The sequence below is a fragment of the Lissotriton helveticus genome, chromosome 1_1 (genome assembly GCF_964261635.1).
Source record: "Lissotriton helveticus chromosome 1_1, aLisHel1.1, whole genome shotgun sequence".
NCBI classification, from domain to species: domain Eukaryota; kingdom Metazoa; phylum Chordata; class Amphibia; order Caudata; family Salamandridae; genus Lissotriton; species Lissotriton helveticus.
The window spans coordinates 1,947,389,189-1,947,413,755 of NC_136057.1; the positions used below are offsets into that span (position 1 = coordinate 1,947,389,189).

Sequence of the window (24,567 nt, forward strand, 5' to 3'; positions counted from 1 at the left end):
TGGAGGTTTGGACGGTTCTGACAAGGGCGGGGGATGGATAGCAGTCGGTAGGGCACGCACCCGTTTCGGAGTGGGGCGGCGTCGGAAGCGCATTGACGAGGGTGCGGCCGGGGGGACATTATGCGTCGTGGCGGTGGTCCTCTCAGGGTTATCGGCTTTAAGTGCGCAGCGAAGGGGGTTTTGAACGCGCGAGGGGATGTTGGGGGGCATATTTACTGACATTTGGTGCTCGTTTCAGGCGGTAGCGGGTTCCTTGGCCCAGGACATCTTGGTTTGGATTGCGGACCATTCTTTTGTGAAGAGGGCCAAGTTGCAAGCACAGGATAGCTAATTTGGTGATAATCTGAGTTTCAATCCTGCGCGGTTTCAGTTTGTTTGGTCAGGGAGGGGGGCGTGAGAGGGGAGGAATTGAGCCCCACACTAACCGGTCTGGTGCAGAGGGGTCGGTGTACAGACCTTTTGGTTCTCCACATCGGGGAGACCGATAGGGGGCAGGACACGGGTTTTGGTGTTGATGCGAGCAAGGAGGAGGGAGGTACGGTCATGGGGACCGAGCTGATACCACGCAGGGTGTGGCGAGGCGCAGTGAGGCCGCAGGCAGTGGACAAGGCACGATAAAGGATTAGTGTGGAGGGGGTGCGTTTTTGCTGCATGGGGGTTTTCTCACGCATTTGGCATAGGGACATAAAGTACGACGCTCCCGAGGTGCTCAGGGGGGATGGTGTTCGCCATTCCCAGAGGGGAGTGGATTGGCACCTGTAGGAGCTCCGCGAAGTTCTGGCCCGTTTATTGGGGGTGCGCCGTGAGTAGGGGCCGGCGTTTTCATTTTTGCATCAAAAAGTGGGGGTGGAGGGCAGGAAAAGGGGGAGGCGGTTTAATCACCTAACCTCCGCCTTTCCCTGGGTGGCGGAGTTGTTTTTGATGTTGGCCAAGTTTGGCTGGAGTACAGTACTTTCTCGTGAAGTTTGGGGAGTTGGGAAACGGGAGCGGGGAATGCGTAACCAGTTTGGGAGTTGACATTAGAGGGTAGTTAGTTACAGTTGCAAGAAGGCAAATGGGACTGTAGGTCTTGGGAGGTTTTGGAGTTAGGCGGTAGGGGATAAAATTGGATAGTATTATGATGTAATGGAGTTATATGTTTGTATATTGCAGGGTGGGGGATTTTATCATGTGGGGATCGTAGGGGTGGGGGGAGTAAAACAAAAGGGGTCAGGTAACTCGATGTTTAGAGAGGTTTTAGTTTTGTAAGGCGGTTTGCCAGTTTAATAAATGTGATGTGCACCTGTTTCAATAAAGCGGCCTTTTACACACACAAAATGGTAGTCAGTGTGCTTGCCCCCCTTCTTCCCTCCCAAGGGGGTTTGGGGGGCAGCCGAGCCACGAGGTCTGCCCCCTGGGCAGATTTGGGAGGGGGAGGGGGGGAGAATAAGCATGGGGCCATTTTGCCCCGTTGGGCTGCCTGGGGATAGCCCAAAAGCAGCCCAAAATGACATTTGTAGCCCAAAGGATAAATAGTGATCCCGCGTTGTCCCAGCCACCATTTTAGGTACTGAGACCCGGTGGCTGGGAGCGTTTCAGGCAGGAGATTTTTGTCACCGCCCACCCTCCCTGGGCTTTGGTTTTGGTCTCTGGTTTTGGGGTGGGAGGTTTTAGGCCAGGAGGGGTTTTTGTGTCAGGTGGCTGAGTTGGGACAGGTGCACTGGCGGAGGGTTATATGTAAGTTGTCGCTTGGAACAGGTGCTGGCGGAGTTGTTTTTGATGTTGGCCAAGTTTGGCTGGAGTTCGGTACTTTCTCGTGAAGTTTGGGGAGTTGGGAAACGGGAGAGGGGAAAGCGTAACCAGTTTGGGAGTTGACATTAGAGGGTAGTTAGCTACAGTTGCAAGAAGGCAAATAGGACTGTAGGTCTTGGGAGGTTTTGGAGTTAGGAGGTAGGGGATAAAATTGGATAGTATTATGATGTAATGGAGTAATATGTTTGTATATTGCAGGGTGGGGGATTTTATCATGTGGGGATTGTAGGGGTGGGGGAGTAAAACAAAAGGGGTCAGGTAACTCGATGTTCAGAGAGGTTTTAGTTTTGTAAGGCGGTTTGCCAGTTTAATAAATGTGATGTGCACCTGTTTCAATAAAGCGGCCTTTTACACACACACAACATGGTAGTCGTGTGCTTACCCCCCTTCTTCCCTCCCAAACCCCAGCCGCGGATTCTGAAGAGCCGCAGATGGCCTGGAAACCTAGACAAGCCCCACATCCACAGCACAGCAGACCTCAGGAATGTACTCACCGGCAGGAGGCAAGGAGGATCATCAGGCGCCGCAGCACAGCATACTGACACCCACACTCCTATCCATCAAACACAAAAAATGCACCAGCCGACACAGCAGGAAACAGCACCTCAGTGCCAGAGCAGTGCATACCTGAGGAACACAGAAATGAAGAAGCAGTCTGAAGTCAGGAGCACAGCCCCTCAACCGGCCGACACGCACACCGACCGGAGAGAGGCACGGCAAACCTCCGGCGGTGAAAAGTTGTCTCCACAACAGGCCACACCCTCTAGATTCGGGCAAGCAATGCCAACGACAGGTCAAGAAGAAAAATGGGCGGGCTTTCAAATAAGCCCGAAGGAGGCCGGGAAGGGAGAGCACAATGAACTGGACTGGCCACCCCACACATGCCCCCAAACTGGCCGGAGGCCAGCCTCACAGACCACCGGCCATGCAAAAACACACCACGAGGAAGTAGCACTGAACCATGGCCCACAGGCCCCAACAAACGGGTGCCAAAACTAACAAAAACACCACAGCCCCGCAGGCAGCAAGGCACCCCCATTCTCCTGAAGTGCCAGCAGACTTCGGCCTTGGACAGGGGAAATAAAGTGGCGGGACCCGCACCGCCAGCACTACCACCCAGCAAGCAGACAGACAGGGGCGGACCCACCCACAAGACCCGCCGGGACACTCCATAAGCCGAAAGCGAACACAGAAAGAAAAAGAAAACCAGGAAAACAAAACTCCGCAGGAGCGAGCGCACCACCTGCACCCCCCTAGTGTCTACAGACACAAAAGAACCGGTATTGTGGAGGGGCAGTACATTCTTATTTTGGTAGGGGGTGTGTCTATGAGGTGCAGGGGCCTCATTGCATAATGGAGAGAAGCGAGAGGGATGTGAAAGTAATGCTCCAGAGTCTGAAAGGTTCCGGAGTCTGGAATCACTTCGGAGGTGAATAGTGTGTACCAGCTTCATCCCAAGATAGGGGTTACATTGGGGAAAGAGTTAAAATGCAGCTATTCAGGCTGGAATATGTGACACATGCTTCAGTCAAGTGGGTCCATTAGATCATGTAGTATGGCGTCTGCCAAATAAGGTAGACATCCAGAGCACTTTCTCTTCATTGGTGCCGGAAAAAAATTCAAACTACCTTTCCTGAAGGCTCGGACATGCACACATGTTGTCCTAGATGTGCCAAACAAATCAGCCATCTTGGTACTGGCTCTAAATTAAAATTAAGAGAGAAATGGCCATGATATTGCGATGACACCTATAGGTAGGCAGAAGATAGGACTGCTGGCAAGGGCCAATAAACTGGGGGGGGGGAGCACATCACAAATAAACAAATTCCAGTTATTACATGGATGCCAAAAGGATAACCTGCACAAGGTACTCGCTTGTGCACATGCAGAGTCCTAGATGTGCCGAATTTCTTGGCCATCTTGTAGCATACCTGAGCGAGAGGCTAAGTATGAGAAGACAGGTAAGGGTAAGTAAAGTGTACATCCCATGGTAGTGATCAAGACAGCTGATCCCAAATGCAGGAAAACCTATAACGAGTGAAACTGATACAATTTTAGCCTGCGGCATCAAAGTTAAAAAACATAGAGGGAAAAATACATGCTACTAAAGTGATTGACACAGACACAGGGTGTATACTGGTCAACTGGCCGTGAGCACGTGCTCTCGGGATTCTTATTTAACAGACCCACGTCACTCATGATGCCGGCGTTGGATGGGTGTGGGGTGTGATTGTGGCCGGCCCTCAAGGGAACGGCTGGTACAACAAGTGCCTGCTGAGACACTAAAACATGTCTAGCAGGACACTCTATTCCACCTCAAACTTTATTCAAACAAAAACAAGTCCAACCTATGGAAACACAACTATGCACACAAGACACCATTTAGTCTTTCCACCTCGAGAGGCAATCTGGAGGGCAACGGTGGACAGGTGCAGCTGGGAGACCATGGCATCTTCGCACATGTCCATAATTTAACCAGATACTACAGGGCACTAACAATATGTCATGGAGTCTGGAGTCTTTTGCTGCCTGTCCGTCGGATCAATGTCCACTTACACACAGTTGTATGGACTGGTGTGCTCTTGCAGTGAGGTTGTTGGTGTCAGACAACCCAAACATGCTGCATGAGGAGCGTTGGTGGAGTCCAGCTAGTGTGTCTTCCCTTGGGGCACCTGGGTAGTATGATGACCAAACTGTCAGCACTCGGATGGTGTTGATGATGCTTAGGATGTTATCCTCTGAAGCCCCGGTGCCTCCCAGTACTGTGTCGGTGGAGCTGCTTCCAGACCATCTCTTGTACCAGGTTCATTTGGTGCAGGAATGTACTTGAGGCCCCTTTGCGGTGCTGCTACTGTACTGCGTGGACTATGCAGGGCTACTTGTGGGCTGCCTGGCGGCCGCTGCAGAATCCCTAACAGAATCAGACTATTTTGTACGTTCAACCGAAAGGGTAAGGGACACAATGGTCGGTGTGCTTGCCAACAGGACACAGGGGCGGATGGGCTGTAAGATAGTCCCTGGATACTTGGTCTTTGCGGGTATAAAGCTCCACCCTAGTGACAAATTGCCCCTTTGCAGGATTGGGTGATGCACATGGCAATGATGATGTGGTTGCCATTAGACCATGACGACAGTTGATGACGATTCCCCTGGAGTGAGGATGACGGGAGGGACTTAGCAGCTATGTATCTTTGTTCATGCTATTCTTCTCCCATAGCATAGGCAGTCGCGAGCAGGGATGCCATCTGTCTCAAACTGCTGACGCTCGGGCACTGACGATTGCACTGGGAAGCGTAGGGGGAGAGAAGTGGTTTGTACTGAATGGCGGCCTACATGTGGTTCTCCCATTGAGCTGTCTCCAGGGACGTCACTCCACCTTGGTGGCTGTCTTGTGTCTGCGGGTGCACTCATGTCTTGTAGTGGTATGAGTCCTTGTTCTTCTTCCCTTATTGATCTCTGCACTGCAAATGTGTTCGTCCATTTCTTCAGGGTGACAGAATAGCCACTCTTCCCTTTCTTTATGATGTGGCATTATGCCACATTCTCTTTATGTTGCGGTGGTGGCAGCCTGCCACTTGGGGACATGCAGCTCTCCTCCTGCCAGTAGTAGGCCTTTGTACGATGAGGTTTTAAGGCAGTATTTGGGCACTCCCTTGATTGTCTCTGACCCACTGCGGGACGGATCTGGTGCAGTGTAGGTGTAGAGGCTCTTCCTTCTGCATTCGGGCCACGCTAGTCCTTTCCATTTCTCTTGGATCAGTGGAGCTCCGGTTGTGCTCAGTGCCTTATATCTGCACATGCATAGTCTCTTCCAGGGTGCCCTCGACTGGCTCCCTGTATGCTTGCTCTTCTTTTCTTATGAAGCGGCAGACAGCCTCTGGGGGGCATGCAACACTATCTTCACAAGCGCTGTGGCAGCAGACAGCCGTTAGGGTGTGCACTTGCAGTGCACTGTATGCTTCATGGCTTGCTAGCAGGGCTTCTTTGCTGTGGTAAACAGTCCTTCTTCTCGTTAGGAAATAGGCAACCCACTACGCCAATCTATTTATTGCTGCTGCTGGGGAGCAGAGTGCACCACAGGCACTTGTGATGCTGGGTGTCTTCTGCTTGGCATGAGTGTTTGGAAGGGCCATTTTATTGCAGATTGATGTGCTCTGGTGAAGTACCACAGTTGGTGTGTAGGTGGTGCTGTAAATTATTTTTCTGGCCTGTGGGTTTACAGAGTGATGCAGGCAGTCTGGGAATGCCTGGACAGCAGTTTTCCTTCTACAACCTGTGAGCCCCGTAGGGGCTGACTCCTGTGTAGTTTTACATTGGTGCTGGTTGTGGTGCTGTGCACGACCACTAGGGGCGCTGCAGATACTTTTCAGGTGCTGGTGAGGCTTTCTAACACTGCGAAGCCATGCTGAGGTGGAGATGCAGGTTTGGGGACATATGCAGTTCTGGCACAGCCCCAGTCTTCACCCAATACTCTTCACAGTCAGACTTTCCCTCGGTAACAGCGCTGCCTCTTCGACATTGGAGGCCATGGCAATGTGCCTCACACTATGGGGCCATTTCTGTCTGCGGCCTTTTAATTGAGCTTAGTTCAGAGGTGGCTGGACCGCTGCGTGGACGGTTGGTGCCTCGTCATCCTGCTGGGTTGGCAGTGTGGGATATTTAATGCAAACCCTAGTTGGGGTCGCCACCTCTACGGCACTCAGTGCTACTGTTGCACATATGGGCCAAAGCAGCTGCTCTGTGCATGATACTGCCTTGGAGGTGACGCTTCCAGATGTGGCTGCTGGCCAATCTACACTCCTCACCCCTGTAGGTGGGCCTCAGCAGGCAGCCGGCATTCCTCTCGCGGGGCCATTGCACCACTCCGGTCTCCAGTCGAGCGAGGTGGGTGCGGAGTGGTATCAGGCTTTCAGGGTTTGGCAGTGTTTGGAGAGCCTGTGCTACCAGTATAAGCATGTCCTCTGCCGGTAGGAAGACTTTTCCAGCTACACAGCAGTCACTATTTTTGGTCGGAGAAGCTGTCCCAATGCTGTGGGCTTAGCTGCAGAGAGTTGCGCATCGCCTCTCAGCTGCGGGCACTTCAGACCTGGGTGCAAGGTCTCTTGGTGTCCCAGCGTAGGGCCACATTGCAGGGCCACTTACAGGCTTGTTGTTGGTGCTGGGCGGGGTGCTGTGATCACAGTCAGCATGGGGAGCAGGTGGGAGATGTAGGTCGCAGATAGCAGGCGCAAGGTCTTGCACACCAAAGTGCTACCTTGGACTTGTCCTTTGTTTGTGGGGTGGCTAGTTTTGATGGCAGCATGTGTGGCGACGTGTTGGAGGGCCTCTGTTACCTCCTTCTTGCGCAGGGACAGGGTCACCCTCTTCCAGAAGTGATGTGACTACTTCTCCGGACAGGCAGCTGCGTCAGTTCTTATGGAGCCATATCACCCCCTTCTTCACAGCATTGGAGGCGCGAGGTAGCATGCATTTGGAGTCAGACACCCACGTCACCATTGTAGTGTTATGGGCCCTAGGCACACATGCTACTAACGTTATTTACATAGGGAGTATACTGGTTAACTGGCCACGAGCACGTGAACTCAGGCCTTTTTATTAACAGGCCCACATCACTCATGACGCCTGTGTGGGGTGCGAGTGTGGCCGGCCCTCAAAGGAGTAGCTGGTACAACAAGTGCCTGCTGAGACACCAGAACGTGTCCAGCAGGACGCTACAACCATAACAAACAGGGAAGACAATCAATGTGTAATGTTGATTATATAGGATAACAGAAAAGTACAATGGACGCTACTTGAAAATGCCTATGGACCTAGATGTATGCCCATACACATTCTTGCTGTCTGGATAGAAGCTGCATCCATCAGTCAAAAAGTACTAGAAGATTGCCAGTAGGTACATACATAGAACATATGCAAAAGGGCACAAGCAGGATGGTAAACTGGGATAACTGTAGAGAGACAACAGCATGTGGAAGTAAGCAGTATTGTTTCCAAGAAATCTCATAATTGAGACCACTTCCCTTCTATTTCTAATTTCTGTAGGGTCACCTCCATGCTTAATCCTATTTTTTTGTAAAATGAGCTATCTGATCTCCTCTGGTTGATGCCTGTTTTCATGGTAATGCTTAACCAAGGGTGCCATCATTTCGGTGGTTTGGATGTTCGATCAGACAGGTGGTCAAAGTGCGGGCTGTTTCTCCCACATAGCCACACTCACATGGAAACAGAAATAAATATGTCTTTCCATCACGGTCGCTCTAATGTCATAGTCCTGGTGGTTGGTACAGTTTCTTATCAGCCGCAGGAATTGTTTTTGGAATCTAGGATGGAAACTGTTAAAATGCAATACGGTTTGCCTCACTGTGGGTTCCACATGTAGGTCCACCTCAAACTGACTGTTGTTACGACGAATATGTATGTCCAGGAATTCAACCTGACCTTGACTCATGTGGGCCAAAAGTTTTCATGTTGGAATCGCATTGGTTCAGCCAGAGTGAAAACTGTATCAAACTGTTCCTGGGAACCCACCCATAAAAAGAAAATATCATCAATGTAGCAGGCCCAGTGAGTCAAAGACTAGAAAAAAGGGGATATCTCATTGTGGATACATTTGTGCTCCAATATATATGTTGGCTACCGTGGCCGTCTTTATAAACATATCAAGGTTCATAGTTGCAAGCTGTGTATGCCAAATGTGTTTATGATTACAGTATTAATTATCACAATTGAAGAAGTATTTTAAAAAGTGTTGGTTTCTGCTGTTGTAAATTATCTGTTTGAGAACTGGTGAGAAAACGGCTGGATATGTGCACAGTACTCATATTATGATATTTTCAAAGTTAACCCAGAAGCATTTAATTGTGCAAGCTGCACAGATAAACCAATACTTGAAGAGCAACCATTGAAGTGTCAATCTTTTTTTCAGACAGCATTTTCAGTATTTTATTGACTAGTATTGTCTTCCATAGTAAGGGGAAAGTAACTGCGAACTTGGGGAGCACCAGAGTCACTCACTGTGTGGTATTCAAACATGTAATTATTTTAAGTTGAGGGTAGGTTTTCATGCATCACGTTCTTTTCATGTATATATTGTACCTGCTTCATGGGGTGGCTACTATTAGCCAGATGATCACCACAGCTGTTGTGGGCTCTCTGCTTCATGACTTTGCTAAGGAATCTGGCCTACTGCATGGTGTAGTTCCAGGCCTTATTTGAGGGATTACCCATAATTGTTTATCTACAATTATCATCATCCTCACGATTTAACTGCTAATGGTTTATTATACTCTAACTCATACAAACAGGCTGCTTTTCAATGTTATAGAGGATGTTTACTATGGCAAAATACATTATAATTTCAACAACAACGAATGCATGTAGAATAGTCCTGGCTCATCATTACTCTTTCAGCCAAGGTTTTAGAATGTGTCTGGGTTAGCATATGGACATTTTCCGTGCCATTTAAACAAAAAATGACAGATTGCATTGTGGGCCAGATCCCCCTTCTGCCAGGAATAAAAAAGTGTTTCTATCTGAATTTGGTGCAATAGGCAGAAAGAAATACAACCATTTCCTGGGAGAACTGGAAATAAGATCCATAATCCAACTACTCGTGTGTAAGGCCAACAGAAACTCAAGAAATCTGAATCTATGGAACCTCTTCTTGTGGTTCTGATGCAGTCAGCAGTTAATGGGCAGTCTCCTGTGCTAGTACCACTGTTTACCACTGATGTGCCTTTGGGCACTTTATTCACGGGTAGCAAGGAAAAGCAATCACGGATTACCCAGTGGGTAGTAGCTTTAGAAACTCAGAAATGACAGTAAATAACAGTTTCCAGTCAGCACCAAGGGCCAGATGTATCAAAGTAAATTGCGTTCGCAAACACTGAAGTTCGCAGAATTTCAGCGTTTGCAAACGCAATTCAGCTGTGTGCAATGCAGGTAAGCAGAAACCCACTTGCAAAATAATGAAACGCAAAATTTGCGATTCCCTATTTTGTGCAATAATTTAGAAAATCGCAATTTGCGATTCCCTAAATGCTATTCTGGGAGACATTGCAAATTGCGATTTTGCTGTAACGAATCGCAAATTACCACTAACTTCAGGTTGGTGGTAAATTGTGATTTCCTTTAAAAATGCAATTTTATGAATTTTTCAAAGTGCCATGTGGCGCATATAACTGCCCTTTGGGCAGTTATGTGTGCCAGATGTGCAGACCTGCACATTTCAGTGGTGCAACAGGGTGTCGTTTAGGAACACTTGCAGCCCTGAAATTGCGTGCATAATTTGCGAGTACCTATTGGGTACTCGCAAATTGCGCACGCTATTCCCATTCATTCCTATGGGCCTCTTGGCCCATATGAATTAATGGGATGCCATTCCTTATTTGCGACTCGCAAATTTGCGAGTCGCAAATAAGGAATGCATAGGAATCACTAAATATTAGCAGATTCCTACCTACAGAGCATTTTGCGAGTCCTTAATAGCGATTCGCAAACAATTGCTATTAAGGACTCGCAAACTTGTACTTTGATACATGTGCCTCTAAAACTTTACAGAAGGTCAGCTCTATTATTCCCAGGTCAGCAGTAGAATAGGTTTAAATCGGATATAGAAACAAGGGGTTGTTTCATGAATATGTAGACAGGGTACTGCAGTATGTCTGATTGTATGCTTCTGTAGGATCCTAGTGCTACAGCAACAAATGATGTACAGAATGCTGAGTAATCAAACATTCACCCCAGTCAAAATATCTGATTTAAAACCATCAGTCTTGACCCTGTTCCTCATGGGAACAGTCCAGCCCGAACTGCCAAGCTGGGTCCTCACTGGACCGAAAACAAGTATCCTGGGACTGGTTTTGGGGGTTCACCCCTCATCAGCCAGGCTAGCTTGAATCCAGTGGACAGCGAGCAAGGGTCCCTCATTTGGGCATACCCATCCCACTTATGGTGAAAAGTGCTATAGCAACAAGTGATGGACGGAATGCTGGGTAAATCATACATTCATCCCTACACTGGGGTGGCATAGTGAGCAAAAGAACGAAGGATTTAACCCAGATTTCTTGACTGGAGGTGAATGTTTGACTGTTTCAGCATTCTGTCCATCATTTATTGCTGTAGCACTCATGTTTTCCTACATTAGGAGCCTAAAAGTTGTGATCTGATGGAAGTACATTTTTTTTGTATTTCACCCTTCACGAAGAGCTTCCACTGGCTGGACCAGTTATTTGTTCTTAGAGACCCCCTTGTCTTTATCCGCATATGCACCAAACACATTCACCTACATTATGGCACGCAGATTTTGGTGCCACTGGAAGGGGTGACAGTACAGTATGCAATTTTGAAGTAACACTGTTTTGTCATAGCCTCTGAACTATGATGTACACATGAGTAATTTTGTCCTTTAGAACAGGTAGATGAAAGTGCTCAAGTACTCTGCTTGGTGATGTTACTGATGTTTCTTCCATGTCCTCTATGAAAGGGGAATATGTAATGCACCTGTGGCACAGATTTAGAGATAAGCTCTGCACCAACGTACCCCACACTAGAGCAGGCAAAGCTATAATGTGTTGACTCAATATCAACATGCCTCTTAAAATGAGGTGATGAATTCACCTTAAGCAAGAAAGAACCGGAACTCTTGAAGTTAGGATTGAAGAAGGTTTATTGTACAGCATACGCGTCAGAGACCTCACCCACAGAGTAACCACCACCACCAACTACCTAACTTTGAGTGTCAACATTCTCCCTACAAAAATCCACATTCTAGATTACCATGGCATCCCCTGGCAACTAGAACTTCCAGGGAATACTAACTTCAGAAGACCACACTCTTCCAAGATGAACCAAGCAGTTTCTCTGGTTTTCAGTAATCCCAGACCTTAGCAAGTTGGTAAACCCTGAGTGCACTGATCAACTATTACTCCATGTCATCAGAACATTTTCAGTCACTACCGGTCCTTTTGACAAATCACAGTATTTCCGTTTGCTACACAAACTGATTCACTTGAACTGAACTAGGATCACATGTCCCAGAATGTACCTATGTGTTAAGCAAAGCACAGCAATGAAATATAGTGTCCTGTGGGCAGGCAGTGCTCAGTTAATGCTGCTTTGTTTCACGGCAGAGACGAAAATATCCTAACCTGCTTAGAATGGATATTTGTCTCCATAACCGGGGACACTGCTTAAAGCAGAGTTCACATTTGTAATACACAGGCTCGCAGCATATGGACTTTGCAACAAATCTAGTACTGTACATTTAATTATATAACATATAAAAACATACTTATGCATTTAGGTAGTTCCGTCCATTGACTCTCTTCGCATGTTACATAAGATAGCTTTGGGAAAACAAATCCTTGTTTACATCTGTATGTGACTCTTTCACCAGACTGATAGCTTTGCTGTGGTGTGCCTACAATATCTCCATTTGTAACACGTGGTGCCGCACCACATGACGTAGCTGGAAAAATAAAGTGCACATGTGTTTGACACATTAGGTTAACAATCAACAGCCAGCCTTAAGATATAGGAACATGCTTGAATCACATGAAGAGGTGTTATGCATTTATAACAAAATCTAGATGAGGCATGTGTGCCAGTCACAGTGGGACGAAGTACACCGGAAAGCAGCCTTGCACTGCAGCACATATGAAGTATCATGGTCCAAAATGGGAAAAAAGGAAAACAAGCAACCTACTTAGACAGATCTTTAGCTTGGCTGGTCTTTGCCCCTTCATCAATAATTGGAATCTGCTGTGAAGAAAGTTCCTTCATCAATTTTGGCTAGAGGGATGGTTGTAACCAAATAGAGTAAGGCAATCAATGTGATGCCAAGAGTTTACAATTGCAGGTCAGGACTTTTTCAGGAGTGTGCACCATTGTCTCGAGCCGGTAGGGTGTCAGCTATCTTACTTGTGAGCGTTAAGTTTGGTGACACCATGTGGCTTTTGGGGGCCACCATGAAGGACATGCTGTCACCCATGTCAGCGCTGCATTTGCCAACCCGTGTGCCACCCCCCCCCATATACCAGGAGGGGACCATCATGAGAAACAGGCTGTCAACGGGGTATTCCATAGGAGGGCCCTGTTGGTTCCTTTGGGAGTACTGTGATACTTACAGCACAAAAGGATAATGTTACTTACCCAGTAAGCATCTGTTCTTGGCATGTAGAGCTGTAGATTCACATGCTTTACATACTCCTGCCATCTAGTGTTGGGTTTGGATGTTTGCACTTTGGTTTTCTTTGAAGAAGTCTCTCCAGTCACAAGGTAGGTGACTCCTCCTTTCAGTGATAGTGTGCATGGGCATCAACTCCATTGGTAGATTGTTTTCCCATGGAGGGTGAGAATGGAATTAGTAAGAGTAGAATAGAGGTCTCCATGCGTATGTATAGAAAGTAAGAGAGTACTGCAACATGTATAGGTCACAGGGTAGGAGGGTGGGCGCATGTGAATCTACTGCTCTACATGCCTAGAACAGATGCTTACTGGGTAAGTAATATTATCCGTTCAAGGCATGTGAGCTGTAGATCACATGCTTTGCATAGACTATACAGCAGTATTCTCCCAAAGCGGTGGCCAACCTGTAGCTGTTGCAGTTGTCTGCAAGAATGTCTTAAGTACTGCCTGGCCTACATTAGCCTGTTGTCTGGCTAACACATCTACACAATAGTGCTTGGTGAATGTGTGTGGCGTAGACCATGTTGCAGTTTTGCAGATGTCAGCTATGGGGCTATTTCCTAAGGAAGCCATAGTAGCCCTTATTTTGCGGATGCAATGCGCCCCAGGGGGTACTGTTAAAGTCCTTTTTGAATAGATTTAACTATCCACCGAGCAATACCTGATTTAGAAATAGGATTGCCTTTGTGTAGTGGAGCAAAAGTCATAAAAAGTTGTTTAATTTTACAAAATGGTTTTGTCCTTTCTATGTAATACAATAATGCTCATTTAACGTCTAACATGTAACTATAGTTTTTGCTGAGGATCCACTGAGAGCACCACCAGGGTAGTGAACCAAGGGTGATGGGTGCATGTGGGAACTGCTTGGATGATAGTGAGGGATGTTTGTCTGAACTTCCGAACCACTAGTGCAATGAGTGGGAGAGGAGCAAAAGCATAGGCAAATATCCCTGACCAGTTCTTCCATAGTGCATTGCCTTTGGACAATGGGTGTGGATACCTGGAGGCAAAGTTTGGACATTTTGCATTTTTGTGTGTCGCAAACAGATCTATTTGTAGATAGCCCCACATTTGAAAGAATGAAAGGAGAACTTGAGGGTGAAGTTCCCACTCGTGAATCTGTTGTCTCTGCCTGTTGAGAATCTGCTATCTGAGTGTTCACTCCTGGGAGATGCTCTGCCTGGAGATTAATTCTGTGACGTATGGCCCACTTCCAAATGGCTTTTGCAAGGCGTGACAGGTGGAGGTAGTGTGTGTCCCCTTGTTTCTGTATGTAATAAATGGCTGTCATGTTGTCAAGTTGTCGGTGCGTATCAGGACAGTTTTACCTGCAAGGTGAGTCTGGAAGGCCTTGAGCGCTAGAAATACTGCTAGCAGCTCTAGATGATTTATGTAAAATTGTTTTTGTTTTTGAGTCTGCAACCCTTGAACGGTGTGAGTCTGGAGATGAGCACCCCTACTAGTGAGCAATGCCTCTGCTGTTAGCACTGTTTGTGGAACAGGGTCGATTAAGGGCTGCACTTTGGATAGGGTTTGTGGATTCTACCACTGCAGAGAGCGATGGGTGCGGCCGTCTACCAACACTAGATCTGACAATTGACCCTGAGACTGCTCCACTGACATGCTAAACATTCCTGAAGGGGACACATTTGAAGTCTTGCATGGGGAACCATTATGATGCAGGACGCCATCATTCGCAGTAGTTGCATATACACTTGCTGGTAATGAGAGGTTGGTCTGAAACTGTGAAATTACTTAGAGCCTGCATATTTCCAATTCTGGCTGCATTGGGCAGACAAGAGGTTTTTGAGTATTGAGAGTGGCTCCTAAATAAGTTTGTGTGTTGGAGGGTTGGAGATTGGATTTCAACACGTTGACTGTAAATCCCAGATCGTGCAGTAATTGCAGTGTTATTTGAGTGTGTTGGAGACACTTGGAGTAAGAGTTGGCTTTGATGATCCAGTCGTTCAAGTGGGGGAAGGCATGAATCTGCTGTCTTCGCTGGTGAACAGCTACTACTGCCAGGCACTTGGTAAATACTCTGAGAGCAGTGGTGACTCCGAATGGAAGCACATTGAACTGGTAGTGTTTTCACGCTACTACAAACCTGAGATATTTGCGATGAGCGGGATGTATTGGAATATGGACGTATGAGTCCCTTAAGTTGAGAGTACACATAAAGTCGCCTTGCTGTAGGAATGGGAGCACTTGTTGAAGTGTCTCCATGTGAAAGTTATTTGAATGAATCTATTGATTTAGCTCTCTGAGATCCTGTATAGGCCTTAGAGAGCCGTCCTTTTGGGTATGAGAAAATATAAGGAGTACACGCTGGACCCTTGACATTGTAATGGGACGGGCTCTATAGCGGCTTTTTGCACACGTGTGTGTGAACGTGGAGAATGTTTGGGGGATTGTTGGTAAGCTCCAGGCAATAACCAGATTGGATAATTCCTAAGATCCATCTGTCTGAAGTCATTGTATGCCAGACGGGGAGGAATTGAGAGAGACATCCCCCGACAGGTGTGGAATGATCAGGAGGAAGAGGAGGCAAGTCACTGTTTGTTGGTTTTGGGGGAAGTGCAGGGTTTGGAACCTCTACCTCTTCCTTTGCCATTATTGCCTGGAAACCCACCTTCGAAAGTAAGCTCTTGAAGAGGGTGACTGACTGTAACTGTAAGGTGGAATAAAGTACCCGTTAGGCAATTGGAGATGGATATTTTTAAGGAAAATGTGGCCCAGATAGAAACCTGCCTAGCATCTAATCCTGACCCAGACCATATAATTACGAGTTTCGGGATATTAATGGAAAATGTAGCGACCCATCTACTCGTAAAGATAGGGGGGAAGAACCAACACCAGGGGCCTAAATGGTTCAATGCTGAATGCTCCTCCGCTCAAACAACTTTAACTAAAGCATTGCGCAAAAATCCAAGAGATAGAAATATGGTCATACTAGCTAGGAAACAATACAGCCAGGCAATTAGAAAAAGGAAAAATGAACTGAGAACCAAAGCATGGGAAGACCTGGATAAAGCAGTCGATTTAAGGGACAATAGACTTTTTTGGGAAGTAATAAATAGGCCCTTTTTAAAATTGGGGGAAGAAAATACTATTCGAGTTCATTTACCAGAGGAAACCTGGGTAACTCACTATAATAAAATTTTTAACCCCAAAGGGATACTGCAGACTGCCACCTTGGAGAAGGATGATTCCTGTAATATTAATATGGAATCAGCCAAGAAGCTTAGCGAATCACTAATGCTCTCAGAAGTAGAGCTAGCTTTGACTAAGGGGGCGTCCTTAAAGGCCCCTGGTCCTGACTCAGTACCCTTAGATCTTTTTAAATATAATCGGGAGGTTTGGTCTCCATTACTCCTGAATGTTTTTAAGGCACTAATACTCGGGCCTATTCCGACCTCTTGGAAAGAGGCCGTCTTGGTCCCAATTTTTAAAAAAGGTGATAAACATGACCCACGCTGTTACAGGCCAATATCACTGATAGACTCGTCATGCAAGCTAATGGGTAGGGTGATATTGGCACGGCTGGAAACATGGGCAGAGTCATCGGGGGTTATTGTAGAATCTCAATATGGTTTCAGGAAGGGGAAAGGAACCAGTGAGCAGTGCCTGAATCTGGCATTGGTTATGGGCAAGTACATGGGTGCCAAGAATGGTTCTATACACTTGGCATTCATGGACTTGTCCAGTGCCTTCGATACAGTGTGCAGGGACAAATTATGGTGTATGATGGATTCTATGGGTTTTGAGGAGCCTCTGGTCACCCTGCTTCGCAGGTTACATACCGCTACAATGGTTAGAGTCAGATATGGCCGTGGAGGTGAGAAAACAAGACCTATATTATCCACCGAAGGTGTCCGACAAGGATGTATTTTAGCACCTTTTTTATTTTTGGTCTATACAAATGGCTTAGAGGGCTACCTATTAGAAACGACTGCTGACTTTCCAAAGATAAATGGTAAAAGAATCCCAATGTTGTCTTATGCCGATGACACTGTTTTAATGGCACTTACCCCTAACAGCATGCAGATTTGTCTGAATGCTTTTGACATGTTTATGGGTAAACTAGACCTAGGTGTCAATTTTACTAAATCTTTTGCTATGACTTGTGGTCATAAAATGTTAAAATACGGAAATATAGTGTTAAGAATGCTACTATTGAGAAAGTGGATAATTTCTGTTATCTGGGTAACCTCTTTAACAAAAAATTGAGTTGGGAACCTTTGTTGACAGCCCGGGTCCAGAAGGTTACACAGTCAACTGAAACTCTCTTTCGTTTCGCCAGCAAATTAGGCCAGCGACGTGTAGCTGAAATTACATCGTTATATAAAGCTAAGTGTGTTTCTGCCTTGACTTATGGTGCAGGGGTTTCGGGATCACAAAGCTGTGAAAAAATACAAATTATGGAAAATAAGTTTTTAAAACGTTTATTATCCGTACCATTGGGCACATCTAACACTTTTTGCCACGGAGAAGTTGGAATTGAGTTTATAAGTGATATTATTCACGTTGCACCTCTAACATTATGGTCTAAAGTTTGGCGATCAGAAGAATTGAAATTAACAAGAGATATCATTCAAGATTGCCTTAAACTCGATCACTATACCCAAATCCCGTGGCTACGATATGTTAGAGAGACTTTTTATAATATGTTTACAAACCCTGAAATGCTTAGTAAGGATGCTAAGGAAATTATCAAAAATGCCTATAGTGTTAACCTAGGTTCTTTAAAGTCAAATGATCGGGTACTACGTGTACGAGGAAGACTAGTGCGCCCGCTCTATTTGTCATACATTATGAACACGCAATGGCGTTTTTATCTTACAAGATTTCGCCTTGGCACTTTACACTTTTTGTTTGCATTTCCAAAGCAGGGGGGATGGTGGGAGAAACTACCCTGTTGTCCTTGTAATAATAGGGTCTCGCAAAATACTCTCCACCTTCTTCTTTTCTGTACTTTGTATAAGGTTCCAAGAAACATCTTCATCAAACCATTATTGGTACCATTTGGAACGCGTTATTATAAAGAAGCTTATGACCTTTTATTATCTCTGTCAACTACAAATATCTGTAATGCTGTTTTCAAATTTTATTAGATCAGCTCTGGTGATTAGAAACAGATACTGAGTCTTGACGGAAATTAGCTTTAAAAACCTGTACTGTGATTTTAATCAAGATTCTGTAAATATCTACTGTGATTTTATGGTGGATTAATTGCAATGTTTTTTTAGAAAATGTTTTAATGTATACTTTTATGATTTCTATATGGAATCGAAATAAAGTTTATTTGACGTGACGTGGGTGACTGACTGTTACCTTTGTATTATATTGAGGTGTTGTCTGTGGATGTGTTTTTGAGGAGCGACAAAAAGAGCCCCGATTGGATGGGGACTGCAGAGCTCCCACAGATTTAGAGATATCTTTGTCCTTTTTCATCTTCTCTAAGGAAATGTCTACAACAGGACCAAATAAATGCTCTTTGTCAAAGGGTGGATTTAAAATAGAAGCCTGGACTTCGGGTTTAAACCCTGAAATTCAGAGCCAGGTGTGTCTCCTTAGCAAGACAAAGGTGGTACCTGCACAAGCTGCAGTGACAGCTGCATCTAAAGCGCACCGAATGGAGGTGTTAGAAATGTGTTTTCCTTCCTGAACTAGGCTGTGTGCCTTGGCCTTATGTTTGTCTGTTAAAAATTGGACCAATTGCTCCAATTCGTCATAATGCGCTCTATCATATCCGGCTAAAAAAGCCTGACTATAGGCAATACACCAGTGATTGGCAGCTTGCACAGCTTCTCTTTTGCCAGAGACATCTCTCTATTTAGATTCCTTGTCAGGAGGAGGGGCATCTCCTGAGGGCTGTGAGTTTGCCCTTTTACGGGCGTTAAAAACTACTAGTGGTTTTTGACCCTTGACGTAAACTGGATCTGTAGGTGCTGGTTTATACTTCTTGTCTACCCTTGGTGTAAGGATTCTTGCAGGCACAGGATCTTTAAAAATATTGTCTACATGTTTAAGCATACCCTTAAGCAATGGAAGTGTATGAGTGGATTTTTGTGAAGAGCTTAAACTTTGAAACATAAAATCTTCCTTAAGATACTCTTTGTGAAGCTGTACTCCATCTTATTGAGCAGCTCAATTTAATAATTCTATGTACCCTAAATTATCATCTGGTGGAGAGGGTTTTGAAGAGTATAAGTCTGGGTCATTGTCCGTGTTTGGGTCCGTATTATAATCATTCCAAGGATCAGGACTATTGTCATGTGGTCCATCCCCATCCCCATCATCCTGGTTGTCAGGTGATTGTGGTGAATTTGTGGGTGGTATAAGCAAATTTGAGTTAGGTGGGGAGGAAGGTGTTAGAGAAGGAGGAGAAGGGTTAGTGCCAACAATATTCCCCTAAAGAGGAATGTGGTAAGTGTCCTTGGACCCTGGCCTGCATTTAACTGGCAATTTTGCATGAATATGTCCAGTTTAAGGATTATTGACCGATTGTTTCTCTTTCGGGTCTGTGTTGGAAGGCGGGACATCTAAAAAATGCTTATTTGATGGAGTGGGAGTTGCTTTCTTTTTCTGTGGCAAAATCTTTGGAGCCGCTGTTTTTGGATCAGAAGCTGTTTTCGATTGCTACAAGAACTTGTTTCAGTTTTTGGTGCCGAATGTTTCGGCTCAGTGCCCAAATGGGGCCGACTGGATCCTGAGCTGGAAGGCATTGGTATTTGTTGTAGAGCCGAACCGGAATGTGAGGCGTTGGAAACCTGTTCCCGGTGCTGACATGGCTTAACAGTTCGGGCTGGACTGTTCCCATGAGGCACAGGGTCATACTGACTTGCATATGGCCATGTCTGAACTGTGGTGGTGGAGTGAGCCAAAGAATGATGATGGATTAAACCCAGATCAGTTGACTAGGGGTGAGTGTTTGATTTGCTCCAACGCTCTGTCCATCATCCCCTATGGTATCGCTTTGTTCGCCTAAAGTTGGCAGGGTATGCCCAGACTTGGGTCCCTTGCTCACTTGCCACTGGATTCAAGCTAGCCTGGCTGATGATGGCTGATTAGCCATTAACCGGTCCCAGGATCAATCAATCAATCATAGACATTTATAGAGCGCTCTACTTACCCAGAGGGTCTCAAGGCGCTAGGGGGAGGGGGGTGCTGCTACTGCCCGAACAGCCAGGTCTTGAGCTTCTTCCTGAAGGCGAGGTGGTCTTGGGTCAGGCGCAGGTCGGTCGGGAGGGAGTTCCAGGTCTTGGCGGCCAGGTAGGAGAAGGACCTTCCTCCTGTTGTCGTTCTTCGGATGCGGGGGACGGCGGCGAGGGCGTGACTGGCTGATCGGAGGTGTCGTTTGGGATCGTAGAAGTTGATGCGGGTGTTGAGGTAGCTCGGGCCTTGATCGTGGAGGGCTTTGTGTGCGTGGGTGAGGAGACGGAAGGTGATTCTCTTGTTGACCGGGAGCCAGTGCAGGTCTCTTAGGTGTCCGGAGATGTGGCTGTGTCGTGGGACGTCGAGGATGAGTCTGGCTGAGGTGTTCTGGATCCGTTGGAGTCTCTTCTGGAGCTTGGCGGTGGTTCCGGCGTAGAGGGCGTTGCCGTAGTCCAGTCGGCTGGTGACGAGTGCCTGGGTGACAGTCTTCCTGGTCTCGGTGGGGATCCACCGGAAGATCTTCCGTAGCATGCGCAGGATGTTGAAGCACGACGAGGAGACGGCGTTGACTTGCCTGGTCATGGAGAGGGAGGAGTCCAGGATGAAGCCCAGGTTGCGTGCGTGGTCTGTCGGTTTGGGTGCGGTTCCCAGGGCGGGGGGCCACCAGGAGTCGTCCCAGGCGGAGGGCGAGGATCCCAGGATGAGGACTTCCGTCTTGTCCGAGTTCAGCTTCAGGCGGCTGGTCGACATCCACTCGGCTACCTCTTTCATTCCTTCGTGAAGGTTGGCTCTGGCGGCGGCGGGGTCGTTGGTCAGGGAGAGGATCAGCTGGGTGTCGTCGGCGTAGGAGATGATGTTCAGGTTGTGTTGGCGTGCGATGGCCGCGAGGGGGCTCATGTAGACGTTGAAGAGGGTTGGGCTCAGCGAGGATCCTTGGGGTACGCCGCAGATGACTTCGGTGGCCTTTGATTTGTGCGGTGGTAGGCGGACTCTCTGGGTCCTTCCGTCGAGGAAGGAGATGATCCATTCCAGTGCCTTCTCCTGGATTCCGACGTTGTAGAGGCGCTGCACTAGGGTGCTGTGGCAGACGGTGTCGAAGGCCGCGGAGAGGTCTAGGAGGATGAGGGCCGCTGTTTCTCCGTTGTCCATCAGGGTTCGGATGTCATCGGTGGCAGCGATGAGGGCGGTCTCGGTGCTGTGATTGGCTCGGAAGCCAGACTGTGAGGGGTCGAGGGATCCGTTCGTCTCGAGGAATGCGGCCAGTTGCTTGTTGACGGTCTTCTCGATGACTTTGGCCGGAAACGGGAGCAGCGAGATGGGGCGGTAATTCTTGAGTTCGGTGGGGTCCGCTGTTGGTTTCTTGAGTAGAGCGCTGAGTTCGGCGTGCTTCCAGCTCTCCGGGAAGGTGGCGGTGGTGAAGGAGGTGTTGATGATGTCCCGTAGGTGGGGTGCGATGACAGCGTCGGCTTTGTTGAAGACGTGGTGAGGGCAGGGGTCGGTCGGTGATCCGGAGTGGATGGAGTTCATCATGCGGACGGTGTCTTCGGTGCTGATCGGGGTCCAGGCGCGGAGGGTGGTGGTGGGGGGCGTTGGTTCGGTCGTGTCGGACGTGGCGTTCGTCGGTTGGTGTGTTGAAGCTGTTGTGTATGTCCGCGATCTTGTTGTGGAAGTAGGAGGCGAGGGAGTTGCAGAGTTCTTGCGATGGGGTGATGTCGTTGTTTCCGGCGTTGGGGTTGGAGAGCTCTTTCACGATGTTGAAGAGTTCCTTGCTGTTGTGTGCGTTGTTGTCCAGCCGGTCCTTGAATGCAGTTTTCTTGGTGGCGCGGATCAGTTGGTGGTGTTTTCGGGTGGCGAGCTTGAGGGCAGTCATGTTGTCCGGTGTTGGGTCTCTGCGCCAGGTTTTCTCGATAGCTCGGCAGTTCTTCTTGGAGCTCTTGAGTTCGTCGGTGAACCATGGGGCTTTTCTGCTGCCGGGTCTGCTGGGCGGGGTCCTCAGGGGGGCGAGTTCGTCCGCGCAGTTGCTGATCCACTCCGTGAGGTTGTCGGCGGCCTGGCTGGGGTTCGCTGAGCTGGCGGGAGGGTGCTGGCTCAGGGAAGTGGCGAGCTGGTCGGCTGTGATCTTGCTCCAGCTTCTGCGGGCAACCTGTTGCTGGTGGTGGTGGATCGTCGTTCTTCTGAAGGTGAAGTGGACGCAGCTGTGGTCCGTCCAGTGGAGTCCAGTGGCGTGGCTGAAGGTGATGTCTTTGCTGGATGAGAAGACGGCGTCGAGTGTGTGTCCGGCGAGGTGGGTGGGGGTGGTCACCAGCTGCTTGAGTCCGAGGTTGGCGAGGTTGTCGAGCAGGGTGGTGGTGTTGCGGTCGTTGTTGTTCTCCAGGTGGAAGTTGATGTCCCCCAGGAGGATGTAGTCGGCGGAGGGGAGGGCATGTGGGCTGACGAAGTCGGCGATGTCCTCGCTGAATCGTGTGCGTGGTCCCGGGGGTCGGTAGATCAGGGTGCCTCTGAGGGTGGTCTTCGGGTCGGTGTGGATCTGGAAGTGTAGGTGTTCGGCGGTGGTCAGGATGTCGTCTGTGCTGGTCGTGATGCGGATGGTGTCCCTGTGGATGATGGCGATGCCTCCTCCTGTCTGGTTGGCGGTGCGGTCCCTCCGGGTGATCTTGTAGCCCTCTGGGATGGCGATGGCGATGTCGGGCGCTGAAGAGGCGTTCATCCAAGTTTCCGTGAGGAAGGCGACGTCAGGAGCTGTGGTGTCGAGGAGGTTCCAGAGTTCGATGGCGTGTCTGTGGACGGAGCGGGTGTTGAGCAGGATGCACTTGAGGTGGTTGCTGCTGTTGGTCGGCTTGGCGGGTGCAGGTGCGAGGCAGGTGAACTTGCAGGACTGGCAGATGAAGGGTCCGTGGGTGCGTCTCGGGGTGGCTCGGTAGCATCCTGGGACTCGTCCGTCGTTGAGTGCGTTGAGGGTGGCGGCGTCGTACGTCCGACGGGTGGGCTGAGATCTGCGGGGGCCAGGGGTCCTGGCACTGGGCGCGGTCCAGGCGCGGACGGGCGCAGACGGGCTTACCTTTGGCGCACCTTCGGCGCTCATTCGGTGCTCCCGCTGCGCGCGTCCGCTGCGCGGTCGCTGAGGGGGCGTCATAAGAAGGGAGCCGGGAGGGCGGGTCAGCAGGGAGGCGGGGAGCGCGTGGTCCTATCGGCAGGCGTGGGGGCGGGGTCGAGGCAAAACCGGCGCGAAAAACCAGGCGGGCGGCCCTGCTGCGGCTGGGGCTCCGGACTGGATCGGCGTCAGCAGGTAGCAGGCAGGCAGGTACGAGGCAGGCAGCAGGCGGGGAGCGAGGGGGCAACCAGGCCGAGGGCACAGTGGTCGCTACTGATCCGGGGTCGGGGTCACCTTAAGAAGGGAGCCGGGAGGGCGGGTCAGCAGGGAGGCGGGGAGCGCGTGGTCCTATCGGCAGGCGTGGGGGCGGGGTCGCGGCAAAACCGGCGCGAAAAACCAGGCGGGCGGCCCTGCTGCGGCTGGGGCTCCGGACTGGATCGGCGTCAGCAGGTAGCAGGCAGGCAGGTACGAGGCAGGCAGCAGGCGGGGAGCAAGGGGGCAACCAGGCCGAGGGCACAGTGGTCGCAGGATGCTTGTTTCCAGTCCAGGGAAGACATGGCTTGGCAGTTTGGGCTGGACTGTTCCCATGAGGCACAGGGTCAGACTGATTTGCATATGGCCATGTCTGAACTGGGTTGGTGGAGTGAGCTAAAGAATGATGATGGATTAAACCCAGATCAGTTGAATGGGGGTGAGTGTTTGATTTGCTCCAACGCTCCGTCCATCATCCCCTTTGGTATCACTTTGTTCCCCCTAAGTTGGCAGCGTATGCCCAGACGTGGGTCCCTTGCTCCCTTTGCCACTGGATTCAAGCTGGCCTGGCTGATGACAGCTGATTAGCTAGAAACCGGTCCCAGGATGCTTGTTTCGGTCCAGGGAAGACATGGCTTAATAGTTCGGGCTGGACTGTTCCCATGAGGCACAGGGTCATACTGACTTGCCTATGGCCATGTCTGAACTGTGGTGGTGGAGTGAGCCAAAGAATGATGATGGATTAAACACAGATCAGTTGACTGCGGGTGAGTGTTTGATTTGCTCCAACACTCCGTCGATCATCCCCTATGGTATCGCTTTGTTCGCCTAAAGTTGGCAGGGTATGCCCAGACTTGGGTCCCTTGCTCACTTTGCCACTGGATTCAAGCTATGTACAGGATGTACAGGAATTTATATAGCGCAAAATCACCAAGCGGTTTCTAAGCGCTTGCTTATGGAACCCGTCCTGGTATTCCCCTGTGAGATAACCCCGGCAGGGTATCCGCAAGGTGAAAGCCAGGCATCCCGCCGCGAGGGGCCGTTGTGGAGATTAAGCAAGCTATTGCCCAGAGTCGCAGAGTGTGAAC

General features: G+C 48.8%; 1 protein-coding gene across 3 annotated transcripts in view; it reads right to left on the reverse strand.

The window, feature by feature from the left end:
• The window catches only part of LOC144755181 (coagulation factor XIII B chain-like), a 1,011,791-nt gene that overhangs the window by 683,022 nt on the left and 304,202 nt on the right, over positions 1–24,567 (reverse strand). For all 3 annotated transcript variants that reach the window (XM_078643848.1, XM_078643839.1, XM_078643857.1), the window contains exon 10: positions 12,083–12,259. In XM_078643848.1, coding sequence (XP_078499974.1) covers positions 12,083–12,259 — 177 coding nt within the window. The remainder of the gene's footprint in view (positions 1–12,082; positions 12,260–24,567) is intronic.